The sequence below is a fragment of the Lytechinus pictus genome, chromosome 14 (assembly GCF_037042905.1).
Source record: "Lytechinus pictus isolate F3 Inbred chromosome 14, Lp3.0, whole genome shotgun sequence".
Classification (NCBI taxonomy): domain Eukaryota; kingdom Metazoa; phylum Echinodermata; class Echinoidea; order Temnopleuroida; family Toxopneustidae; genus Lytechinus; species Lytechinus pictus.
In genome coordinates, this window is record NC_087258.1 from 17,490,905 (window position 1) to 17,513,803 (window position 22,899).

Here is a 22,899-nt window from a genome sequence, read left to right on the forward strand (position 1 = left end):
GTCAAGTCAAATTGCAGGACAGCTGTGGGTGATTGAATTGTCCTTTTTCGAAATTTCAGAAGAAACCTGTAAAAGCAGAATACTTGGTTCTATTTCTCGCCTTTCCTCGTTTTGCCTCACTCACAAATAAAATGCCGCCATTTCGAGTTGCTGCATACGCCAAAAAATGTCTATTGCAGAGCTGCCAACCAGTAATGATTCTCAGTATTTAGTACTGAAAAATGAGAAGAATACTGATGGTTTCAATCAAAAGACTGATTTCTGTAGATTCAGTCTTATTTGTTGTGCTATGGTATTTCTTTGAAAATACTGATTTCCTCACCAAAATACTGATTTTCAGCATTTAAAATACTGAAATGTTCGTGTTCAGGTTGGCAGCTCTGCTATTGTGCAACAAAATCATGCGCAGTTCCGATATACCTAGGGTAGGGTGCCGTTCTCAGGTTTCTGCAAATTAGCAACAATAGCTGCCTAAACCACTAGCCAATGCGAAACTTAAAAACAAGGTCATGCAACATGCGATATGGAAACAAAACTTCACATGTAGGTCGAAAGGGAGATGGGAAACTGCTCAAACTCACAGGCTTGATGGGGATATTATTCATGTTATTTCCATATGAAGGAAACCCTATCCAACCATCAATATTAAACAATTTTGGCACTATGATCAGGGGTTAAGCTTTTTTTAATAGTGCACTTTCTTTTCTCACTGAGTTTTTGCAAAGTGGGCTACCCACTAATAAGCCAATTCGTAATTACGCACTGCGCATGGTTCGGGCACGAGCTTTTCCATTTGTCAATTGTACATAAAATCGAATCTGAGCCAGCTGAGCTGAGCAGATCACAACAGCCAGGGTGATCAGACGTCCTGTATTTTGCTCCTTTTTCCCGACAACCCTTCCCAGGACGCCTATCTGTCCCATATTTCATAATATTGAACAAAATGTAGTTAATACATTGAAATGTGACATATTTCATCAAATAACCAACATATGACGAAGCAGAGACAACAATAAAATTGATAACTAAACTTTTGCCAGTTCTGTGGTGATTTTCTTGCTAGCCCAATACATTGCAATTGAACTGGCCTCCTGCCTGTGGCAGCCTAGCTAGGCATGAAGGATGGCCGTAGCAGATTCAATTGGTGCAAACAATGACATGATAAACAGTTTTTCCACCGAAATAATCTCAAAATCGGCAGGAAATTTGGATGATTATATTATGGATTCTCAGATTACTGATTTGGAGATGTAAGCGGAGGTAAAAGTTATTGAGTTTTCTTAAGTAGATCTATTTGTTTCAGCTTTGGTTTTGAGTCTTGTTGTGTATGATGCCGTGATGTTTCATCTAATTTTTAAGTTGACAATGTTTCACTTTGAAATTTTATTCTTTCCAAAACATGTTAGTTTTTAAAATTTTAAAAAATATTTAAAAATAACACCAAATATCATTATATTTTTTGTTAGACGATTGGATTGTTTTTGTTTGCTTGAAGTTTGAAATTTTTTCCTCTTTCTTTCTTTTCTATCCTTCTATCTTTCTATTCTTCATCCTTCCTGCTTGCCCTTTTTTTGTTCCATCTATCTTTATATCCTATCTGTCTTTCCTGATCCTTTCTCTCTCTCTCTCTCTCTCTTTGTTCATTTTTTAGCTCATCCGGCCCGAAGGGCAAGATGAGCTTATGCCGTGACGTGGCGTCTGTCGTCCGTCCACAATTTCAAAATGCTACTTCTTCGCCATTTCAAGTCCGATTTCAATTCTGTTTGCTTTATATGATAGCACTAGGTGGGGGATTCAAAACTTCTACACAGAATTTTGAAATTCATTAAATATGCTAATTTATGCACATTTTTTTTAATTCACAAAAAATGCTTCTGCTCGTTTATTTGTTGTCCGATTTTGAATTTTTAGCTTCCATCTGGTAGAGCTTTATGAGGTTCACCAAACTTCTACACAGAATTTTATAATTTTGACCAGAACAATTTTTATGCTAATTTATGCGAAATTAATTTATGCAAATTTTTAAAAATTCACTTAAAATGCTTCTTCTTTATTTGTTGACCGATTTTGATTTTTTTTCCTTCCATCTGATAGAGCTTCATGAGGTTCACCAAACTTCTACACATAATTTCGAAATTTTGACTTGAACAATTTTTATGCTAATTTATGCGAAATTAATTTATTCATATTTTTAAAAATTCACATAAAATGCTTATTCTTCCATAATTGTTGACCGATTTTGATTTTTTTTTCTTCCATCTGGTAGAACTTAATGAGGTTTACCAAACTTCTACACAGAATTTTGAAATTTTCAGTAGAAAATTATTTATGCTAATTTATGAGAAATTTATTCATAAATCACAGAAAATGCCTCTTCTTCTTTATTTGTTGACAGATTTTGATTTGTTTTCTTCCATCTGGTAGAGCTGCATGAGGTTCACCAAACTTGTACACAGAATTTTGACATTTTGTCTGGAAAATTATTTATGCTAATTTATTCATAAATCACAAAAAATGTTTTTTCTTCTTCATTTGTTGATCAATTGCAATTTTGTTTGCTTAATATGATAGCTCGAGGTGGTGATACAAAATTTCAACACAGAATTTTGAAATTCATTAAATATGCTAATTGTATCCCCCGAACAGAGTTCGGAGGATACTATGGATCAGCTGCATTAAAACAAAGATAAGTGCAAGTAGTTGCATGAGACACTGATTTGAGGAGAAAGTCTGTTAAACCAAAGTCAATTGTCACTATATCAGTATAGATCTTGATCTGGTTTATATACATATACATGTATATTATGTTATCAACTGAACTTTGAGAAATCATGAAATCTCAGCTGAAAAAAACAATGTTCACACTGAACATCACAAATAATCACATGATGGACAGTGCATTATTATTGCTGGGTAAAAAGATACATCATTGTGCTCAAATTTCTTGTTGTTTCGCTAATTTCTCAGCAATTATACAAAATTCTTTGACAAATATTTTTTTTAAATTCATGTATACATGTACATGCATGCTCCTAGGTGTTCATTCGATTGGATTTTGTTCGAACTCATTTTGAAATCATTACCACTACTGGCATTTATCTATATTAGAAGTTTTTCTTTTTTTCCTCTGGCATGCTTTCTTACAAAACTGATATTGGTAAACTTTTATTTTTACAGACTGTGAAAAGCCAAAACTATCAGAGCCAACCAAGCTGAAATTTTGTGCTGATGATGGGGGAATAACCAAAACATTCAGTGGAGATAGTTTCCCTTCTCCAGTGTGCAACGATTTTATTGATACTGATCTTGCTGTTACATTGGATGATACCGACAATGTCTTTTCATTTGGAGATCGTACCATCACTGCAGTTTGCGAAGATGATGCTGGATTGACTGATACTTTAGAATACACTGTCACCATTGAGGGTAAGTGATCATTCTATTTCTCACTGGCGTACTGATGTAGGGAGGAGGGTTCACAGAAATTAAGGGGCTTACAGGACATTAAAAAAGTATTCTATTCAGCCAGGTAATATTGATATAAAACAGAAAATCAAATATTATTGGTTTAAAGTTGGATTTAAAAGCCAATCCCAAAATAAGGTGAGTTATCATGAATCCTTAAATGTCAAGTCAAATTGCAGGACAGCTGTGGGTGATTGAATTGTCCTTTTTCGAAATTTCAGAAGAAACCTGTAAAAGCAGAATACTTGGTTCTATTTCTCGCCTTTCCTCGTTTTGCCTCACTCACAAATAAAATGCCGCCATTTCGAGTTGCTGCATACGCCAAAAAATGTCTATTGCAGAGCTGCCAACCAGTAATGATTCTCAGTATTTAGTACTGAAAAATGAGAAGAATACTGATGGTTTCAATCAAAAGACTGATTTCTGTAGATTCAGTCTTATTTGTTGTGCTATGGTATTTCTTTGAAAATACTGATTTCCTCACCAAAATACTGATTTTCAGCATTTAAAATACTGAAATGTTCGTGTTCAGGTTGGCAGCTCTGCTATTGTGCAACAAAATCATGCGCAGTTCCGATATACCTAGGGTAGGGTGCCGTTCTCAGGTTTCTGCAAATTAGCAACAATAGCTGCCTAAACCACTAGCCAATGCGAAACTTAAAAACAAGGTCATGCAACATGCGATATGGAAACAAAACTTCACATGTAGGTCGAAAGGGAGATGGGAAACTGCTCAAACTCACAGGCTTGATGGGGATATTATTCATGTTATTTCCATATGAAGGAAACCCTATCCAACCATCAATATTAAACAATTTTGGCACTATGATCAGGGGTTAAGCTTTTTTTAATAGTGCACTTTCTTTTCTCACTGAGTTTTTGCAAAGTGGGCTACCCACTAATAAGCCAATTCGTAATTACGCACTGCGCATGGTTCGGGCACGAGCTTTTCCATTTGTCAATTGTACATAAAATCGAATCTGAGCCAGCTGAGCTGAGCAGATCACAACAGCCAGGGTGATCAGACGTCCTGTATTTTGCTCCTTTTTCCCGACAACCCTTCCCAGGACGCCTATCTGTCCCATATTTCATAATATTGAACAAAATGTAGTTAATACATTGAAATGTGACATATTTCATCAAATAACCAACATATGACGAAGCAGAGACAACAATAAAATTGATAACTAAACTTTTGCCAGTTCTGTGGTGATTGTCTTGCTAGCCCAATACATTGCAATTGAACTGGCCTCCTGCCTGTGGCAGCCTAGCTAGGCATGAAGGATGGCCGTAGCAGATTCAATTGGTGCAAACAATGACATGATAAACAGTTTTTCCACCGAAATAATCTCAAAATCGGCAGGAAATTTGGATGATTATATTATGGATTCTCAGATTACTGATTTGGAGATGTAAGCGTAGGTAAAAGTTATTGAGTTTTCTTAAGTAGATCTATTTGTTTCAGCTTTGGTTTTGAGTCTTGTTGGGTATGATGCCGTGATGTTTCATCTAATTTTTAAGTTGACAATGTTTCACTTTGAAATTTTATTCTTTCCAAAACATGTTAGTTTTTAAAATTTTAAAAAATATTTAAAAATAACACCAAATATCATTATATTTTTCGTTAGACGATTGGATTGTTTTTGTTTGCTTGAAGTTTGAAATTTTTTCCTCTTTCTTTCTTTTCTATCCTTCTATCTTTCTATTCTTCATCCTTCCTGCTTGCCCTTTTTTTGTTCCATCTATCTTTATATCCTATCTGTCTTTCCTGATCCTTTCTCTCTCTCTCTCTCTCTCTTTGTTCATTTTTTACCTCATCCGGCCCGAAGGGCAAGATGAGCTTATGCCGTGACGTGGCGTCTGTCGTCCGTCCACAATTTCAAAATGCTACTTCTTCGCCATTTCAAGTCCGATTTCAATTCTGTTTGCTTTATATGATAGCACTAGGTGGGGGATTCAAAACTTCTACACAGAATTTTGAAATTCATTAAATATGCTAATTTATGCACATTTTTTTTAATTCACAAAAAATGCTTCTGCTCGTTTATTTGTTGTCCGATTTTGAATTTTTAGCTTCCATCTGGTAGAGCTTTATGAGGTTCACCAAACTTCTACACAGAATTTTATAATTTTGACCAGAACAATTTTTATGCTAATTTATGCGAAATTAATTTATGCAAATTTTTAAAAATTCACATAAAATGCTTCTTCTTTATTTGTTGACCGATTTTGATTTTTTTTCCTTCCATCTGATAGAGCTTCATGAGGTTCACCAAACTTCTACACATAATTTCGAAATTTTGACTTGAACAATTTTTATGCTAATTTATGCGAAATTAATTTATTCATATTTTTAAAAATTCACATAAAATGCTTATTCTTCTATAATTGTTGACCGATTTTGATTTTTTTTCTTCCATCTGGTAGAACTTCATGAGGTTTACCAAACTTCTACACAGAATTTTGAAATTTTCAGTAGAAAATTATTTATGCTAATTTATGAGAAATTTATTCATAAATCACAGAAAATGCCTCTTCTTCTTTATTTGTTGACAGATTTTGATTTGTTTTCTTCCATCTGGTAGAGCTGCATGAGGTTCACCAAACTTGTACACAGAATTTTGACATTTTGTCTGGAAAATTATTTATGCTAATTTATTCATAAATCACAAAAAATGTTTTTTCTTCTTCATTTGTTGATCAATTGCAATTTTGTTTGCTTAATATGATAGCTCGAGGTGGTGATACAAAATTTCAACACAGAATTTTGAAATTCATTAAATATGCTAATTGTATCCCCCGAACAGAGTTCGGAGGATACTATGGATCAGCTGCATTAAAACAAAGATAAGTGCAAGTAGTTGCATGAGACACTGATTTGAGGAGAAAGTCTGTTAAACCAAAGTCAATTGTCACTATATCAGTATAGATCTTGATCTGGTTTATATACATATACATGTATATTATGTTATCAACTGAACTTTGAGAAATCATGAAATCTCAGCTGAAAAAAACAATGTTCACACTAAACATCACAAATAATCACATGATGGACAGTGCATTATTATTGCTGGGTAAAAAGATACATCATTGTGCTCAAATTTCTTGTTGTTTCGCTAATTTCTCAGCAATTATACAAAATTCTTTGACAAATATTTTTTTTAAATTCATGTATACATGCATGCTCCTAGGTGTTCATTCGATTGGATTTTGTTCGAACTCATTTTGAAATCATTACCACTACTGGCATTTATCTATATTAGAAGTTTTTCTTTTTTTCCTCTGGCATGCTTTCTTACAAAACTGATATTGGTAAACTTTTATTTTTACAGACTGTGAAAAGCCAAAACTATCAGAGCCAACCAAGCTGAAATTTTGTGCTGATGATGGGGGAATAACCAAAACATTCAGTGGAGATAGTTTCCCTTCTCCAGTGTGCAACGATTTTATTGATACTGATCTTGCTGTTACATTGGATGATACCGACAATGTCTTTTCATTTGGAGATCGTACCATCACTGCAGTTTGCGAAGATGATGCTGGATTGACTGATACTTTAGAATACACTGTCACCATTGAGGGTAAGTGATCATTCTATTTCTCACTGGCGTACTGATGTAGGGAGGAGGGTTCACAGAAATTAAGGGGCTTACAGGACATTAAAAAAGTATTCTATTCAGCCAGGTAATATTGATATAAAACAGAAAATCAAATATTATTGGTTTAAAGTTGGATTTAAAAGCCAATCCCAAAATAAGGTGAGTTATCATGAATCCTTAAATGTCAAGTCAAATTGCAGGACAGCTGTGGGTGATTGAATTGTCCTTTTTCGAAATTTCAGAAGAAACCTGTAAAAGCAGAATACTTGGTTCTATTTCTCGCCTTTCCTCGTTTTGCCTCACTCACAAATAAAATGCCGCCATTTCGAGTTGCTGCATACGCCAAAAAATGTATATTGCAGAGCTGCCAACCAGTAATGATTCTCAGTATTTAGTACTGAAAAATGAGAAGAATACTGATGGTTTCGTGCAAAAGACTGATTTCTGTAGATTCAGTCTTATTTGTTGTGCTATGGTATTTCTTTGAAAATACTGATTTCCTCACCAAAATACTGATTTTCAGCATTTAAAATACTGAAATGTTCGTGTTCAGGTTGGCAGCTCTGCTATTGTGCAACAAAATCATGCGCAGTTCCGATATACCTAGGGTAGGGTGCCGTTCTCAGGTTTCTGCAAATTAGCAACAATAGCTGCCTAAACCACTAGCCAATGCGAAACTTAAAAACAAGGTCATGCAACATGCGATATGGAAACAAAACTTCACATGTAGGTCGAAAGGGAGATGGGAAACTGCTCAAACTCACAGGCTTGATGGGGATATTATTCATGTTATTTCCATATGAAGGAAACCCTATCCAACCATCAATATTAAACAATTTTGGCACTATGATCAGGGGTTAAGCTTTTTTTAATAGTGCACTTTCTTTTCTCACTGAGTTTTTGCAAAGTGGGCTACCCACTAATAAGCCAATTCGTAATTACGCACTGCGCATGGTTCGGGCACGAGCTTTTCCATTTGTCAATTGTACATAAAATCGAATCTGAGCCAGCTGAGCTGAGCAGATCACAACAGCCAGGGTGATCAGACGTCCTGTATTTTGCTCCTTTTTCCCGACAACCCTTCCCAGGACGCCTATCTGTCCCATATTTCATAATATTGAACAAAATGTAGTTAATACATTGAAATGTGACATATTTCATCAAATAACCAACATATGACGAAGCAGAGACAACAATAAAATTGATAACTAAACTTTTGCCAGTTCTGTGGTGATTTTCTTGCTAGCCCAATACATTGCAATTGAACTGGCCTCCTGCCTGTGGCAGCCTAGCTAGGCATGAAGGATGGCCGTAGCAGATTCAATTGGTGCAAACAATGACATGATAAACAGTTTTTCCACCGAAATAATCTCAAAATCGGCAGGAAATTTGGATGATTATATTATGGATTCTCAGATTACTGATTTGGAGATGTAAGCGGAGGTAAAAGTTATTGAGTTTTCTTAAGTAGATCTATTTGTTTCAGCTTTGGTTTTGAGTCTTGTTGTGTATGATGCCGTGATGTTTCATCTAATTTTTAAGTTGACAATGTTTCACTTTGAAATTTTATTCTTTCCAAAACATGTTAGTTTTTAAAATTTTAAAAAATATTTAAAAATAACACCAAATATCATTATATTTTTTGTTAGACGATTGGATTGTTTTTGTTTGCTTGAAGTTTGAAATTTTTTCCTCTTTCTTTCTTTTCTATCCTTCTATCTTTCTATTCTTCATCCTTCCTGCTTGCCCTTTTTTTGTTCCATCTATCTTTATATCCTATCTGTCTTTCCTGATCCTTTCTCTCTCTCTCTCTCTCTCTTTGTTCATTTTTTAGCTCATCCGGCCCGAAGGGCAAGATGAGCTTATGCCGTGACGTGGCGTCTGTCGTCCGTCCACAATTTCAAAATGCTACTTCTTCGCCATTTCAAGTCCGATTTCAATTCTGTTTGCTTTATATGATAGCACTAGGTGGGAGATTCAAAACTTCTACACAGAATTTTGAAATTCATTAAATATGCTAATTTATGCACATTTTTTTTAATTCACAAAAAATGCTTCTGCTCGTTTATTTGTTGTCCGATTTTGAATTTTTAGCTTCCATCTGGTAGAGCTTTATGAGGTTCACCAAACTTCTACACAGAATTTTATAATTTTGACCAGAACAATTTTTATGCTAATTTATGCGAAATTAATTTATGCAAATTTTTAAAAATTCACATAAAATGCTTCTTCTTTATTTGTTGACCGATTTTGATTTTTTTTCCTTCCATCTGATAGAGCTTCATGAGGTTCACCAAACTTCTACACATAATTTCGAAATTTTGACTTGAACAATTTTTATGCTAATTTATGCGAAATTAATTTATTCATATTTTTAAAAATTCACATAAAATGCTTATTCTTCTATAATTGTTGACCGATTTTGATTTTTTTTCTTCCATCTGGTAGAACTTCATGAGGTTTACCAAACTTCTACACAGAATTTTGAAATTTTCAGTAGAAAATTATTTATGCTAATTTATGAGAAATTTATTCATAAATCACAGAAAATGCCTCTTCTTCTTTATTTGTTGACAGATTTTGATTTGTTTTCTTCCATCTGGTAGAGCTGCATGAGGTTCACCAAACTTGTACACAGAATTTTGACATTTTGTCTGGAAAATTATTTATGCTAATTTATTCATAAATCACAAAAAAATGTTTTTTCTTCTTCATTTGTTGATCAATTGCAATTTTGTTTGCTTAATATGATAGCTCGAGGTGGTGATACAAAATTTCAACACAGAATTTTGAAATTCATTAAATATGCTAATTGTATCCCCCGAACAGAGTTCGGAGGATACTATGGATCAGCTGCATTAAAACAAAGATAAGTGCAAGTAGTTGCATGAGACACTGATTTGAGGAGAAAGTCTGTTCAACCAAAGTCAATTGTCACTATATCAGTATAGATCTTGATCTGGTTTATATACATATACATGTATATTATGTTATCAACTGAACTTTGAGAAATCATGAAATCTCAGCTGAAAAAAACAATGTTCACACTGAACATCAAAAATAATCACATGATGGACATTGCATTATTATTGCTGGGTAAAAAGATACATCATTGTGCTCAAATTTCTTGTTGTTTCGCTAATTTCTCAGCAATTATACAAAATTCTTTGACAAATATTTTTTTTTAATTCATGTATACATGCATGCTCCTAGGTGTTCATTCGATTGGATTTTGTTCGAACTCATTTTGAAATCATTACCACTACTGGCATTTATCTATATTAGAAGTTTTTCTTTTTTTCCTCTGGCATGCTTTCTTACAAAACTGATATTGGTAAACTTTTATTTTTACAGACTGTGAAAAGCCAAAACTATCAGAGCCAACCAAGCTGAAATTTTGTGCTGATGATGGGGGAATAACCAAAACATTCAGTGGAGATAGTTTCCCTTCTCCAGTGTGCAACGATTTTATTGATACTGATCTTGCTGTTACATTGGATGATACCGACAGTGTCTTTTCATTTGGAGATCGTACCATCACTGCAGTTTGCGAAGATGATGCTGGATTGACTGATACTTTAGAATACACTGTCACCATTGAGGGTAAGTGATCATTCTATTTCTCACTGGCGTACTGATGTAGGGAGGAGGGTTCACAGAAATTAAGGGGCTTACAGGACATTAAAAAAGTATTCTATTCAGCCAGGTAATATTGATATAAAACAGAAAATCAAATATTATTGGTTTAAAGTTGGATTTAAAAGCCAATCCCAAAATAAGGTGAGTTATCATGAATCCTTAAATGTCAAGTCAAATTGCAGGACAGCTGTGGGTGATTGAATTGTCCTTTTTCGAAATTTCAGAAGAAACCTGTAAAAGCAGAATACTTGGTTCTATTTCTCGCCTTTCCTCGTTTTGCCTCACTCACAAATAAAATGCCGCCATTTCGAGTTGCTGCATACGCCAAAAAATGTCTATTGCAGAGCTGCCAACCAGTAATGATTCTCAGTATTTAGTACTGAAAAATGAGAAGAATACTGATGGTTTCAATCAAAAGACTGATTTCTGTAGATTCAGTCTTATTTGTTGTGCTATGGTATTTCTTTGAAAATACTGATTTCCTCACCAAAATACTGATTTTCAGCATTTAAAATACTGAAATGTTCGTGTTCAGGTTGGCAGCTCTGCTATTGTGCAACAAAATCATGCGCAGTTCCGATATACCTAGGGTAGGGTGCCGTTCTCAGGTTTCTGCAAATTAGCAACAATAGCTGCCTAAACCACTAGCCAATGCGAAACTTAAAAACAAGGTCATGCAACATGCGATATGGAAACAAAACTTCACATGTAGGTCGAAAGGGAGATGGGAAACTGCTCAAACTCACAGGCTTGATGGGGATATTATTCATGTTATTTCCATATGAAGGAAACCCTATCCAACCATCAATATTAAACAATTTTGGCACTATGATCAGGGGTTAAGCTTTTTTTAATAGTGCACTTTCTTTTCTCACTGAGTTTTTGCAAAGTGGGCTACCCACTAATAAGCCAATTCGTAATTACGCACTGCGCATGGTTCGGGCACGAGCTTTTCCATTTGTCAATTGTACATAAAATCGAATCTGAGCCAGCTGAGCTGAGCAGATCACAACAGCCAGGGTGATCAGACGTCCTGTATTTTGCTCCTTTTTCCCGACAACCCTTCCCAGGACGCCTATCTGTCCCATATTTCATAATATTGAACAAAATGTAGTTAATACATTAAAATGTGACATATTTCATCAAATAACCAACATATGACGAAGCAGAGACAACAATAAAATTGATAAATAAACTTTTGCCAGTTCTGTGGTGATTTTCTTGCTAGCCCAATACATTGCAATTGAACTGGCCTCCTGCCTGTGGCAGCCTAGCTAGGCATGAAGGATGGCCGTAGCAGATTCAATTGGTGCAAACAATGACATGATAAACAGTTTTTCCACCGAAATAATCTCAAAATCGGCAGGAAATTTGGATGATTATATTATGGATTCTCAGATTACTGATTTGGAGATGTAAGCGGAGGTAAAAGTTATTGAGTTTTCTTAAGTAGATCTATTTGTTTCAGCTTTGGTTTTGAGTCTTGTTGTGTATGATGCCGTGATGTTTCATCTAATTTTTAAGTTGACAATGTTTCACTTTGAAATTTTATTCTTTCCAAAACATGTTAGTTTTTAAAATTTTAAAAAATATTTAAAAATATCACCAAATATCATTATATTTTTTGTTAGACGATTGGATTGTTTTTGTTTGCTTGAAGTTTGAAATTTTTTCCTCTTTCTTTCTTTTCTATCCTTCTATCTTTCTATTCTTCATCCTTCCTGCTTGCCCTTTTTTTGTTCCATCTATCTTTATATCCTATCTGTCTTTCCTGATCCTTTCTCTCTCTCTCTCTCTCTCTTTGTTCATTTTTTACCTCATCCGGCCCGAAGGGCAAGATGAGCTTATGCCGTGACGTGGCGTCTGTCGTCCGTCCACAATTTCAAAATGCTACTTCTTCGCCATTTCAAGTCCGATTTCAATTCTGTTTGCTTTATATGATAGCACTAGGTGGGGGATTCAAAACTTCTACACAGAATTTTGAAATTCATTAAATATGCTAATTTATGCACATTTTTTTTAATTCACAAAAAATGCTTCTGCTCGTTTATTTGTTGTCCGATTTTGAATTTTTAGCTTCCATCTGGTAGAGCTTTATGAGGTTCACCAAACTTCTACACAGAATTTTATAATTTTGACCAGAACAATTTTTATGCTAATTTATGCGAAATTAATTTATGCAAATTTTTAAAAATTCACATAAAATGCTTCTTCTTTATTTGTTGACCGATTTTGATTTTTTTTCCTTCCATCTGATAGAGCTTCATGAGGTTCACCAAACTTCTACACATAATTTCGAAATTTTGACTTGAACAATTTTTATGCTAATTTATGCGAAATTAATTTATTCATATTTTTAAAAATTCACATAAAATGCTTATTCTTCTATAATTGTTGACCGATTTTGATTTTTTTTTCTTCCATCTGGTAGAACTTCATCAGGTTTACCAAACTTCTACACAGATTTTTGAAATTTTTTTTCAGTAGAAAATTATTTATGCTAATTTATGAGAAATTTATTCATAAATCACAGAAAATGCCTCTTCTTCTTTATTTGTTGACAGATTTTGATTTGTTTTCTTCCATCTGGTAGAGCTGCATGAGGTTCACCAAACTTGTACACAGAATTTTGACATTTTGTCTGGAAAATTATTTATGCTAATTTATTCATAAATCACAAAAAATGTTTTTTCTTCTTCATTTGTTGATCAATTGCAATTTTGTTTGCTTAATATGATAGCTCGAGGTGGTGATACAAAATTTCAACACAGAATTTTGAAATTCATTAAATATGCTAATTGTATCCCCCGAACAGAGTTCGGAGGATACTATGGATCAGCTGCATTAAAACAAAGATAAGTGCAAGTAGTTGCATGAGACACTGATTTGAGGAGAAAATCTGTTGAACCAAAGTCAATTGTCACTATATCAGTATAGATCTTGATCTGGTTTATATACATATACATGTATATTATGTTATCAACTGAACTTTGAGAAATCATGAAATCTCAGCTGAAAAAAACAATGTTCACACTGAACATCACAAATAATCACATGATGGACAGTGCATTATTATTGCTGGGTAAAAAGATACATCATTGTGCTCAAATTTCTTGTTGTTTCGCTAATTTCTCAGCAATTATACAAAATTCTTTGACAAATATTTTTTTTAAATTCATGTATACATGCATGCTCCTAGGTGTTCATTCGATTGGATTTTGTTCGAACTCATTTTGAAATCATTACCACTACTGGCATTTATCTATATTAGAAGTTTTTCTTTTTTTCCTCTGGCATGCTTTCTTACAAAACTGATATTGGTAAACTTTTATTTTTACAGACTGTGAAAAGCCAAAACTATCAGAGCCAACCAAGCTGAAATTTTGTGCTGATGATGGGGGAATAACCAAAACATTCAGTGGAGATAGTTTCCCTTCTCCAGTGTGCAACGATTTTATTGATACTGATCTTGCTGTTACATTGGATGATACCGACAATGTCTTTTCATTTGGAGATCGTACCATCACTGCAGTTTGCGAAGATGATGCTGGATTGACTGATACTTTAGAATACACTGTCACCATTGAGGGTAAGTGATCATTCTATTTCTCACTGGCGTACTGATGTAGGGAGGAGGGTTCACAGAAATTAAGGGGCTTACAGGACATTAAAAAAGTATTCTATTCAGCCAGTTAATATTGATATAAAACAGAAAATCAAATATTATTGGTTTAAAGTTGGATTTAAAAGCCAATCCCAAAATAAGGTGAGTTATCATGAATCCTTAAATGTCAAGTCAAATTGCAGGACAGCTGTGGGTGATTGAATTGTCCTTTTTCGAAATTTCAGAAGAAACCTGTAAAAGCAGAATACTTGGTTCTATTTCTCGCCTTTCCTCGTTTTGCCTCACTCACAAATAAAATGCCGCCATTTCGAGTTGCTGCATACGCCAAAAAATGTCTATTGCAGAGCTGCCAACCAGTAATGATTCTCAGTATTTAGTACTGAAAAATGAGAAGAATACTGATGGTTTCGTGCAAAAGACTGATTTCTGTAGATTCAGTCTTATTTGTTGTGCTATGGTATTTCTGTGAAAATACTGATTTCCTCACCAAAATACTGATTTTCAGCATTTAAAATACTGAAATGTTCGTGTTCAGGTTGGCAGCTCTGCTATTGTGCAACAAAATCATGCGCAGTTCCGATATACCTAGGGTAGGGTGCCGTTCTCAGGTTTCTGCAAATTAGCAACAATAGCTGCCTAAACCACTAGCCAATGCGAAACTTAAAAACAAGGTCATGCAACATGCGATATGGAAACAAAACTTCACATGTAGGTCGAAAGGGAGATGGGAAACTGCTCAAACTCACAGGCTTGATGGGGATATTATTCATGTTATTTCCATATGAAGGAAACCCTATCCAACCATCAATATTAAACAATTTTGGCACTATGATCAGGGGTTAAGCTTTTTTTAATAGTGCACTTTCTTTTCTCACTGAGTTTTTGCAAAGTGGGCTACCCACTAATAAGCCAATTCGTAATTACGCACTGCGCATGGTTCGGGCACGAGCTTTTCCATTTGTCAATTGTACATAAAATCGAATCTGAGCCAGCTGAGCTGAGCAGATCACAACAGCCAGGGTGATCAGACGTCCTGTATTTTGCTCCTTTTTCCCGACAACCCTTCCCAGGACGCCTATCTGTCCCATATTTCATAATATTGAACAAAATGTAGTTAATACATTGAAATGTGACATATTTCATCAAATAACCAACATATGACGAAGCAGAGACAACAATAAAATTGATAACTAAACTTTTGCCAGTTCTGTGGTGATTTTCTTGCTAGCCCAATACATTGCAATTGAACTGGCCTCCTGCCTGTGGCAGCCTAGCTAGGCATGAAGGATGGCCGTAGCAGATTCAATTGGTGCAAACAATGACATGATAAACAGTTTTTCCACCGAAATAATCTCAAAATCGGCAGGAAATTTGGATGATTATATTATGGATTCTCAGATTACTGATTTGGAGATGTAAGCGGAGGTAAAAGTTATTGAGTTTTCTTAAGTAGATCTATTTGTTTCAGCTTTGGTTTTGAGTCTTGTTGTGTATGATGCCGTGATGTTTCATCTAATTTTTAAGTTGACAATGTTTCACTTTGAAATTTTATTCTTTCCAAAACATGTTAGTTTTTAAAATTTTAAAAAATATTTAAAAATAACACCAAATATCATTATATTTTTTGTTAGACGATTGGATTGTTTTTGTTTGCTTGAAGTTTGAAATTTTTTCCTCTTTCTTTCTTTTCTATCCTTCTATCTTTCTATTCTTCATCCTTCCTGCTTGCCCTTTTTTTGTTCCATCTATCTTTATATCCTATCTGTCTTTCCTGATCCTTTCTCTCTCTCTCTCTCTCTCTTTGTTCATTTTTTAGCTCATCCGGCCCGAAGGGCAAGATGAGCTTATGCCGTGACGTGGCGTCTGTCGTCCGTCCACAATTTCAAAATGCTACTTCTTCGCCATTTCAAGTCCAATTTCAATTCTGTTTGCTTTATATGATAGCACTAGGTGGGGGATTCAAAACTTCTACACAGAATTTTGAAATTCATTAAATATGCTAATTTATGCACATTTTTTTTTAATTCACAAAAAATGCTTCTGCTCGTTTATTTGTTGTCCGATTTTGAATTTTTAGCTTCCATCTGGTAGAGCTTTATGAGGTTCACCAAACTTCTACACATAATTTTGAAATTTTGACCAGAACAATTTTTATGCTAATTTATGCGAAATTAATTTATGCAAATTTTTAAAAATTCACATAAAATGCTTCTTCTTTATTTGTTGACCGATTTTGATTTTTTTTCCTTCCATCTGATAGAGCTTCATGAGGTTCACCAAACTTCTACACATATTTTCGAAATTTTGACTTGAACAATTTTTATGCTAATTTATGCGAAATTAATTTATTCATATTTTTAAAAATTCACATAAAATGCTTATTCTTCTATAATTGTTGACCGATTTTGATTTTTTTTCTTCCATCTGGTAGAACTTCATGAGGTTTACCAAACTTCTACACAGAATTTTGAAATTTTCAGTAGAAAAATATTTATGCTAATTTATGAGAAATTTATTCATAAATCACAGAAAATGCCTCTTCTTCTTTATTTGTTGACAGATTTTGATTTTTTTTCTTCCATCTGGTAGAGCTGCATGAGGTTCACCAAACTTGTACACAGAATTTTGACATTTTGTCTGGAAAATTATTTATGCTAATTTATTCATAAATCACAAAAAATGTTTTTTCTTCTTCAGTTGTTGATCAATTGCAATTTTGTTTGCTTAATATGATAGCTCGAGGTGGTGATACAAAATTTCAACACAGAATTTTGAAATTCATTAAATATGCTAATTGTATCCCCCGAACAGAGTTCGGAGGATACTATGGATCAGCTGCATTAACACAAAGATAAGTGCAAGTAGTTGCATGAGACACTGATTTGAGGAGAAAGTCTGTTAAACCAAAGTCAATTGTCACTATATCAGTATAGATCTTGATCTGGTTTATATACATATACATGTATATTATGTTATCAACTGAACTTTGAGAAATCATGAAATCTCAGCTGAAAAAAACAATGTTCACACTGAACATCACAAATAATCACATGATGGACAGTGCATTATTATTGCTGGGTAAAAAGATACATCATTGTGCTCAAATTTCTTGTTGTTTCGCTAATTTCTCAGCAATTATACAAAATTCTTTGACAAATATTTTTTTTTAATTCATGTATACATGCATGCTCCTAGGTGTTCATTGGATTGGATTTTGTTCGAACTCATTTTGAAATCATTACCACTACTGGCATTTATCTATATTAGAAGTTTTTCTTTTTTTCCTCCGGCATGCTTTCTTACAAAACTGATATTGGTAAACTTTTATTTTTACAGACTGTGAAAAGCCAAAACTATCAGAGCCAACCAAGCTGAAATTTTGTGCTGATGATGGGGGAAGAACCAAAACATTCAGTGGAGATAGTTTCCCTTCTCCAGTGTGCAACGATTTTATTGATACTGATCTTGCTGTTACATTGGATGATAACGACAGTGTCTTTTCATTTGGAGATCGTACCATCACTGCAGTTTGCGAAGATGATGCTGGATTGACTGATACTTTAGAATACACTGTCACCATTGAGGGTAAGTGATCATTCTATTTCTCACTGGCGTACTGATGTAGGGAGGAGGGTTCACAGAAATTAAGGGGCTTACAGGACATTAAAAAAGTATTCTATTCAGCCAGGTAATATTGATATAAAACAGAAAATCAAATATTATTGGTTTAAAGTTGGATTTAAAAGCCAATCCCAAAATAAGGTGAGTTATCATGAATCCTTAAATGTCAAGTCAAATTGCAGGGCAGCTGTGGGTGATTGAATTGTCCTTTTTCGAAATTTCAGAAGAAACCTGTAAAAGCAGAATACTTGGTTCTATTTCTCGCCTTTCCTCGTTTTGCCTCACTCACAAATAAAATGCCGCCATTTCAAGTTGCTGCATACGCCAAAAAATGTCTATTGCAGAGCTGCCAACCAGTACTGATTCTCAGTATTTAGTACTGAAAATGAGAAGAATACTGATGGTTTCGTGCAAAAGACTGATTTCTGTAGATTCAGTCTTATTTGTTGTGCTATGGTATTTCTTTCAAAATACTGATTTCCTCACCAAAATACTGATTTTCAGCATTTAAAATACTGAAATGTTCGTGTTCAGGTTGGCAGCTCTGCTATTGTGCAACAAAATCATGCGCAGTGCCGATATACCTAGGGTAGGGTGCCGTTCTCAGGTTTCTGCAAATTAGCAACAATAGCTGCCTAAACCACTAGCCAATGCGAAACTTAAAAAGCAAGGGTTAAGCTTTTTTTAATAGTGCACTTTCTTTTCTCACTGAGTTTTTGCAAAGTGGGCTACCCACTAATAAGCCAATTCGTAATTACGCACTGCGCATGGTTCGGGCACGAGCTTTTCCATTTGTCAATTGTACATAAAATCGAATCTGAGCCAGCTGAGCTGAGCAGATCACAACAGCCAGGGTGATCAGACGTCCTGTATTTTGCTCCTTTTTCCCGACAACCCTTCCCAGGACGCCTATCTGTCCCATATTTCATAATATTGAACAAAATGTAGTTAATACATTGAAATGTGACATATTTCATCAAATAACCAACATATGACGAAGCAGAGACAACAATAAAATTGATAACTAAACTTTTGCCAGTTCTGTGGTGATTTTCTTGCTAGCCCAATACATTGCAATTGAACTGGCCTCCTGCCTGTGGCAGCCTAGCTAGGCATGAAGGATGGCCGTAGCAGATTCAATTGGTGCAAACAATGACATGATAAACAGTTTTTCCACCGAAATAATCTCAAAATCGGCAGGAAATTTGGATGATTATATTATGGATTCTCAGATTACTGATTTGGAGATGTAAGCGGAGGTAAAAGTTATTGAGTTTTCTTAAGTAGATCTATTTGTTTCAGCTTTGGTTTTGAGTCTTGTTGTGTATGATGCCGTGATGTTTCATCTAATTTTTAAGTTGACAATGTTTCACTTTGAAATTTTATTCTTTCCAAAACATGTTAGTTTTTAAAATTTTAAAAAATATTTAAAAATAACACCAAATATCATTATATTTTTTGTTAGACGATTGGATTGTTTTTGTTTGCTTGAAGTTTGAAATTTTTTCCTCTTTCTTTCTTTTCTATCCTTCTATCTTTCTATTCTTCATCCTTCCTGCTTGCCCTTTTTTTGTTCCATCTATCTTTATATCCTATCTGTCTTTCCTGATCCTTTCTCTCTCTCTCTCTCTCTCTTTGTTCATTTTTTAGCTCATCCGGCCCGAAGGGCAAGATGAGCTTATGCCGTGACGTGGCGTCTGTCGTCCGTCCACAATTTCAAAATGCTACTTCTTCGCCATTTCAAGTCCGATTTCAATTCTGTTTGCTTTATATGATAGCACTAGGTGGGGGATTCAAAACTTCTACACAGAATTTTGAAATTCATTAAATATGCTAATTTATGCACATTTTTTTTTAATTCACAAAAAATGCTTCTGCTCCTTTATTTGTAGTCCGATTTTGAATTTTTAGCTTCCATCTGGTAGAGCTTTATGAGGTTCACCAAACTTCTACACAGAATTTTGAAATTTTGACCAGAACAATTTTTATGCTAATTTATGCGAAATTAATTTATGCAAATTTTTAAAAATTCACATAAAATGCTTCTTCTTTATTTGTTGACCGATTTTGATTTTTTTTCCTTCCATCTGATAGAGCTTCATGAGGTTCACCAAACTTCTACACATAATTTCGAAATTTTGACTTGAACAATTTTTATGCTAATTTATGCGAAATTAATTTATTCATATTTTTAAAAATTCACATAAAATGCTTATTCTTCTATAATTGTTGACCGATTTTGATTTTTTTTCTTCCATCTGGTAGAACTTCATGAGGTTTACCAAACTTCTACACAGAATTTTGAAATTTTCAGTAGAAAAATATTTATGCTAATTTATGAGAAATTTATTCATAAATCACAGAAAATGCCTCTTCTTCTTTATTTGTTGACAGATTTTGATTTTTTTTCTTCCATCTGGTAGAGCTGCATGAGGTTCACCAAACTTGTACACAGAATTTTGACATTTTGTCTGGAAAATTATTTATGCTAATTTATTCATAAATCACAAAAAATGTTTTTTCTTCTTCAGTTGTTGATCAATTGCAATTTTGTTTGCTTAATATGATAGCTCGAGGTGGTGATACAAAATTTCAACACAGAATTTTGAAATTCATTAAATATGCTAATTGTATCCCCCGAACAGAGTTCGGAGGATACTATGGATCAGCTGCATTAAAACAAAGATAAGTGCAAGTAGTTGCATGAGACACTGATTTGAGGAGAAAGTCTGTTAAACCAAAGTCAATTGTCACTATATCAGTATAGATCTTGATCTGGTTTATATACATATACATGTATATTATGTTATCAACTGAACTTTGAGAAATCATGAAATCTCAGCTGAAAAAAACAATGTTCACACTGAACATCACAAATAATCACATGATGGACAGTGCATTATTATTGCTGGGTAAAAAGATACATCATTGTGCTCAAATTTCTTGTTGTTTCGCTAATTTCTCAGCAATTATACAAAATTCTTTGACAAATATTTTTTTTTAATTCATGTATACATGCATGCTCCTAGGTGTTCATTGGATTGGATTTTGTTCGAACTCATTTTGAAATCATTACCACTACTGGCATTTATCTATATTAGAAGTTTTTCTTTTTTTCCTCCGGCATGCTTTCTTACAAAACTGATATTGGTAAACTTTTATTTTTACAGACTGTGAAAAGCCAAAACTATCAGAGCCAACCAAGCTGAAATTTTGTGCTGATGATGGGGGAAGAACCAAAACATTCAGTGGAGATAGTTTCCCTTCTCCAGTGTGCAACGATTTTATTGATACTGATCTTGCTGTTACATTGGATGATAACGACAGTGTCTTTTCATTTGGAGATCGTACCATCACTGCAGTTTGCGAAGATGATGCTGGATTGACTGATACTTTAGAATACACTGTCACCATTGAGGGTAAGTGATCATTCTATTTCTCACTGGCGTACTGATGTAGGGAGGAGGGATCACAGAAATTTGGGGCTTACAGGACATTAAAAAAGTATTCTATTCAGCCAGGTAATATTGATATAAAACAGAAAATCAAATATTATTGGTTTAAAGTTGGATTTAAAAGCCAATCCCAAAATAAGGTGAGTTATCATGAATCCTTAAATGTCAAGTCAAATTGCAGGGCAGCTGTGGGTGATTGAATTGTCCTTTTTCGAAATTTCAGAAGAAACCTGTAAAAGCAGAATACTTGGTTCTATTTCTCGCCTTTCCTCGTTTTGCCTCACTCACAAATAAAATGCCGCCATTTCAAGTTGCTGCATACGCCAAAAAATGTCTATTGCAGAGCTGCCAACCAGTACTGATTCTCAGTATTTAGTACTGAAAATGAGAAGAATACTGATGGTTTCGTGCAAAAGACTGATTTCTGTAGATTCAGTCTTATTTGTTGTGCTATGGTATTTCTTTCAAAATACTGATTTCCTCACCAAAATACTGATTTTCAGCATTTAAAATACTGAAATGTTCGTGTTCAGGTTGGCAGCTCTGCTATTGTGCAACAAAATCATGCGCAGTGCCGATATACCTAGGGTAGGGTGCCGTTCTCAGGTTTCTGCAAATTAGCAACAATAGCTGCCTAAACCACTAGCCAATGCGAAACTTAAAAAGCAAGGGTTAAGCTTTTTTTAATAGTGCACTTTCTTTTCTCACTGAGTTTTTGCAAAGTGGGCTACCCACTAATAAGCCAATTCGTAATTACGCACTGCGCATGGTTCGGGCACGAGCTTTTCCATTTGTCAATTGTACATAAAATCGAATCTGAGCCAGCTGAGCTGAGCAGATCACAACAGCCAGGGTGATCAGACGTCCTGTATTTTGCTCCTTTTTCCCGACAACCCTTCCCAGGACGCCTATCTGTCCCATATTTCATAATATTGAACAAAATGTAGTTAATACATTGAAATGTGACATATTTCATCAAATAACCAACATATGACGAAGCAGAGACAACAATAAAATTGATAACTAAACTTTTGCCAGTTCTGTGGTGATTTTCTTGCTAGCCCAATACATTGCAATTGAACTGGCCTCCTGCCTGTGGCAGCCTAGCTAGGCATGAAGGATGGCCGTAGCAGATTCAATTGGTGCAAACAATGACATGATAAACAGTTTTTCCACCGAAATAATCTCAAAATCGGCAGGAAATTTGGATGATTATATTATGGATTCTCAGATTACTGATTTGGAGATGTAAGCGGAGGTAAAAGTTATTGAGTTTTCTTAAGTAGATCTATTTGTTTCAGCTTTGGTTTTGAGTCTTGTTGTGTATGATGCCGTGATGTTTCATCTAATTTTTAAGTTGACAATGTTTCACTTTGAAATTTTATTCTTTCCAAAACATGTTAGTTTTTAAAATTTTAAAAAATATTTAAAAATAACACCAAATATCATTATATTTTTTGTTAGACGATTGGATTGTTTTTGTTTGCTTGAAGTT

The 22,899-nt window shown here is 34.4% G+C and overlaps 1 protein-coding gene across 1 annotated transcript in view; it reads left to right on the forward strand.

Annotated features, from left to right (window-relative positions):
* Positions 1-22,899, forward strand: part of LOC129275768 (uncharacterized) — an 87,449-nt gene that overhangs the window by 40,848 nt on the left and 23,702 nt on the right. Inside the window, exons 12-17 of the mRNA XM_064109102.1 lie at positions 3,178-3,426; positions 6,798-7,046; positions 10,419-10,667; positions 14,044-14,292; positions 17,665-17,913; positions 21,120-21,368. Of these exons, the coding sequence (XP_063965172.1) occupies positions 3,178-3,426; positions 6,798-7,046; positions 10,419-10,667; positions 14,044-14,292; positions 17,665-17,913; positions 21,120-21,368 (1,494 nt within the window). The remainder of the gene's footprint in view (positions 1-3,177; positions 3,427-6,797; positions 7,047-10,418; positions 10,668-14,043; positions 14,293-17,664; positions 17,914-21,119; positions 21,369-22,899) is intronic.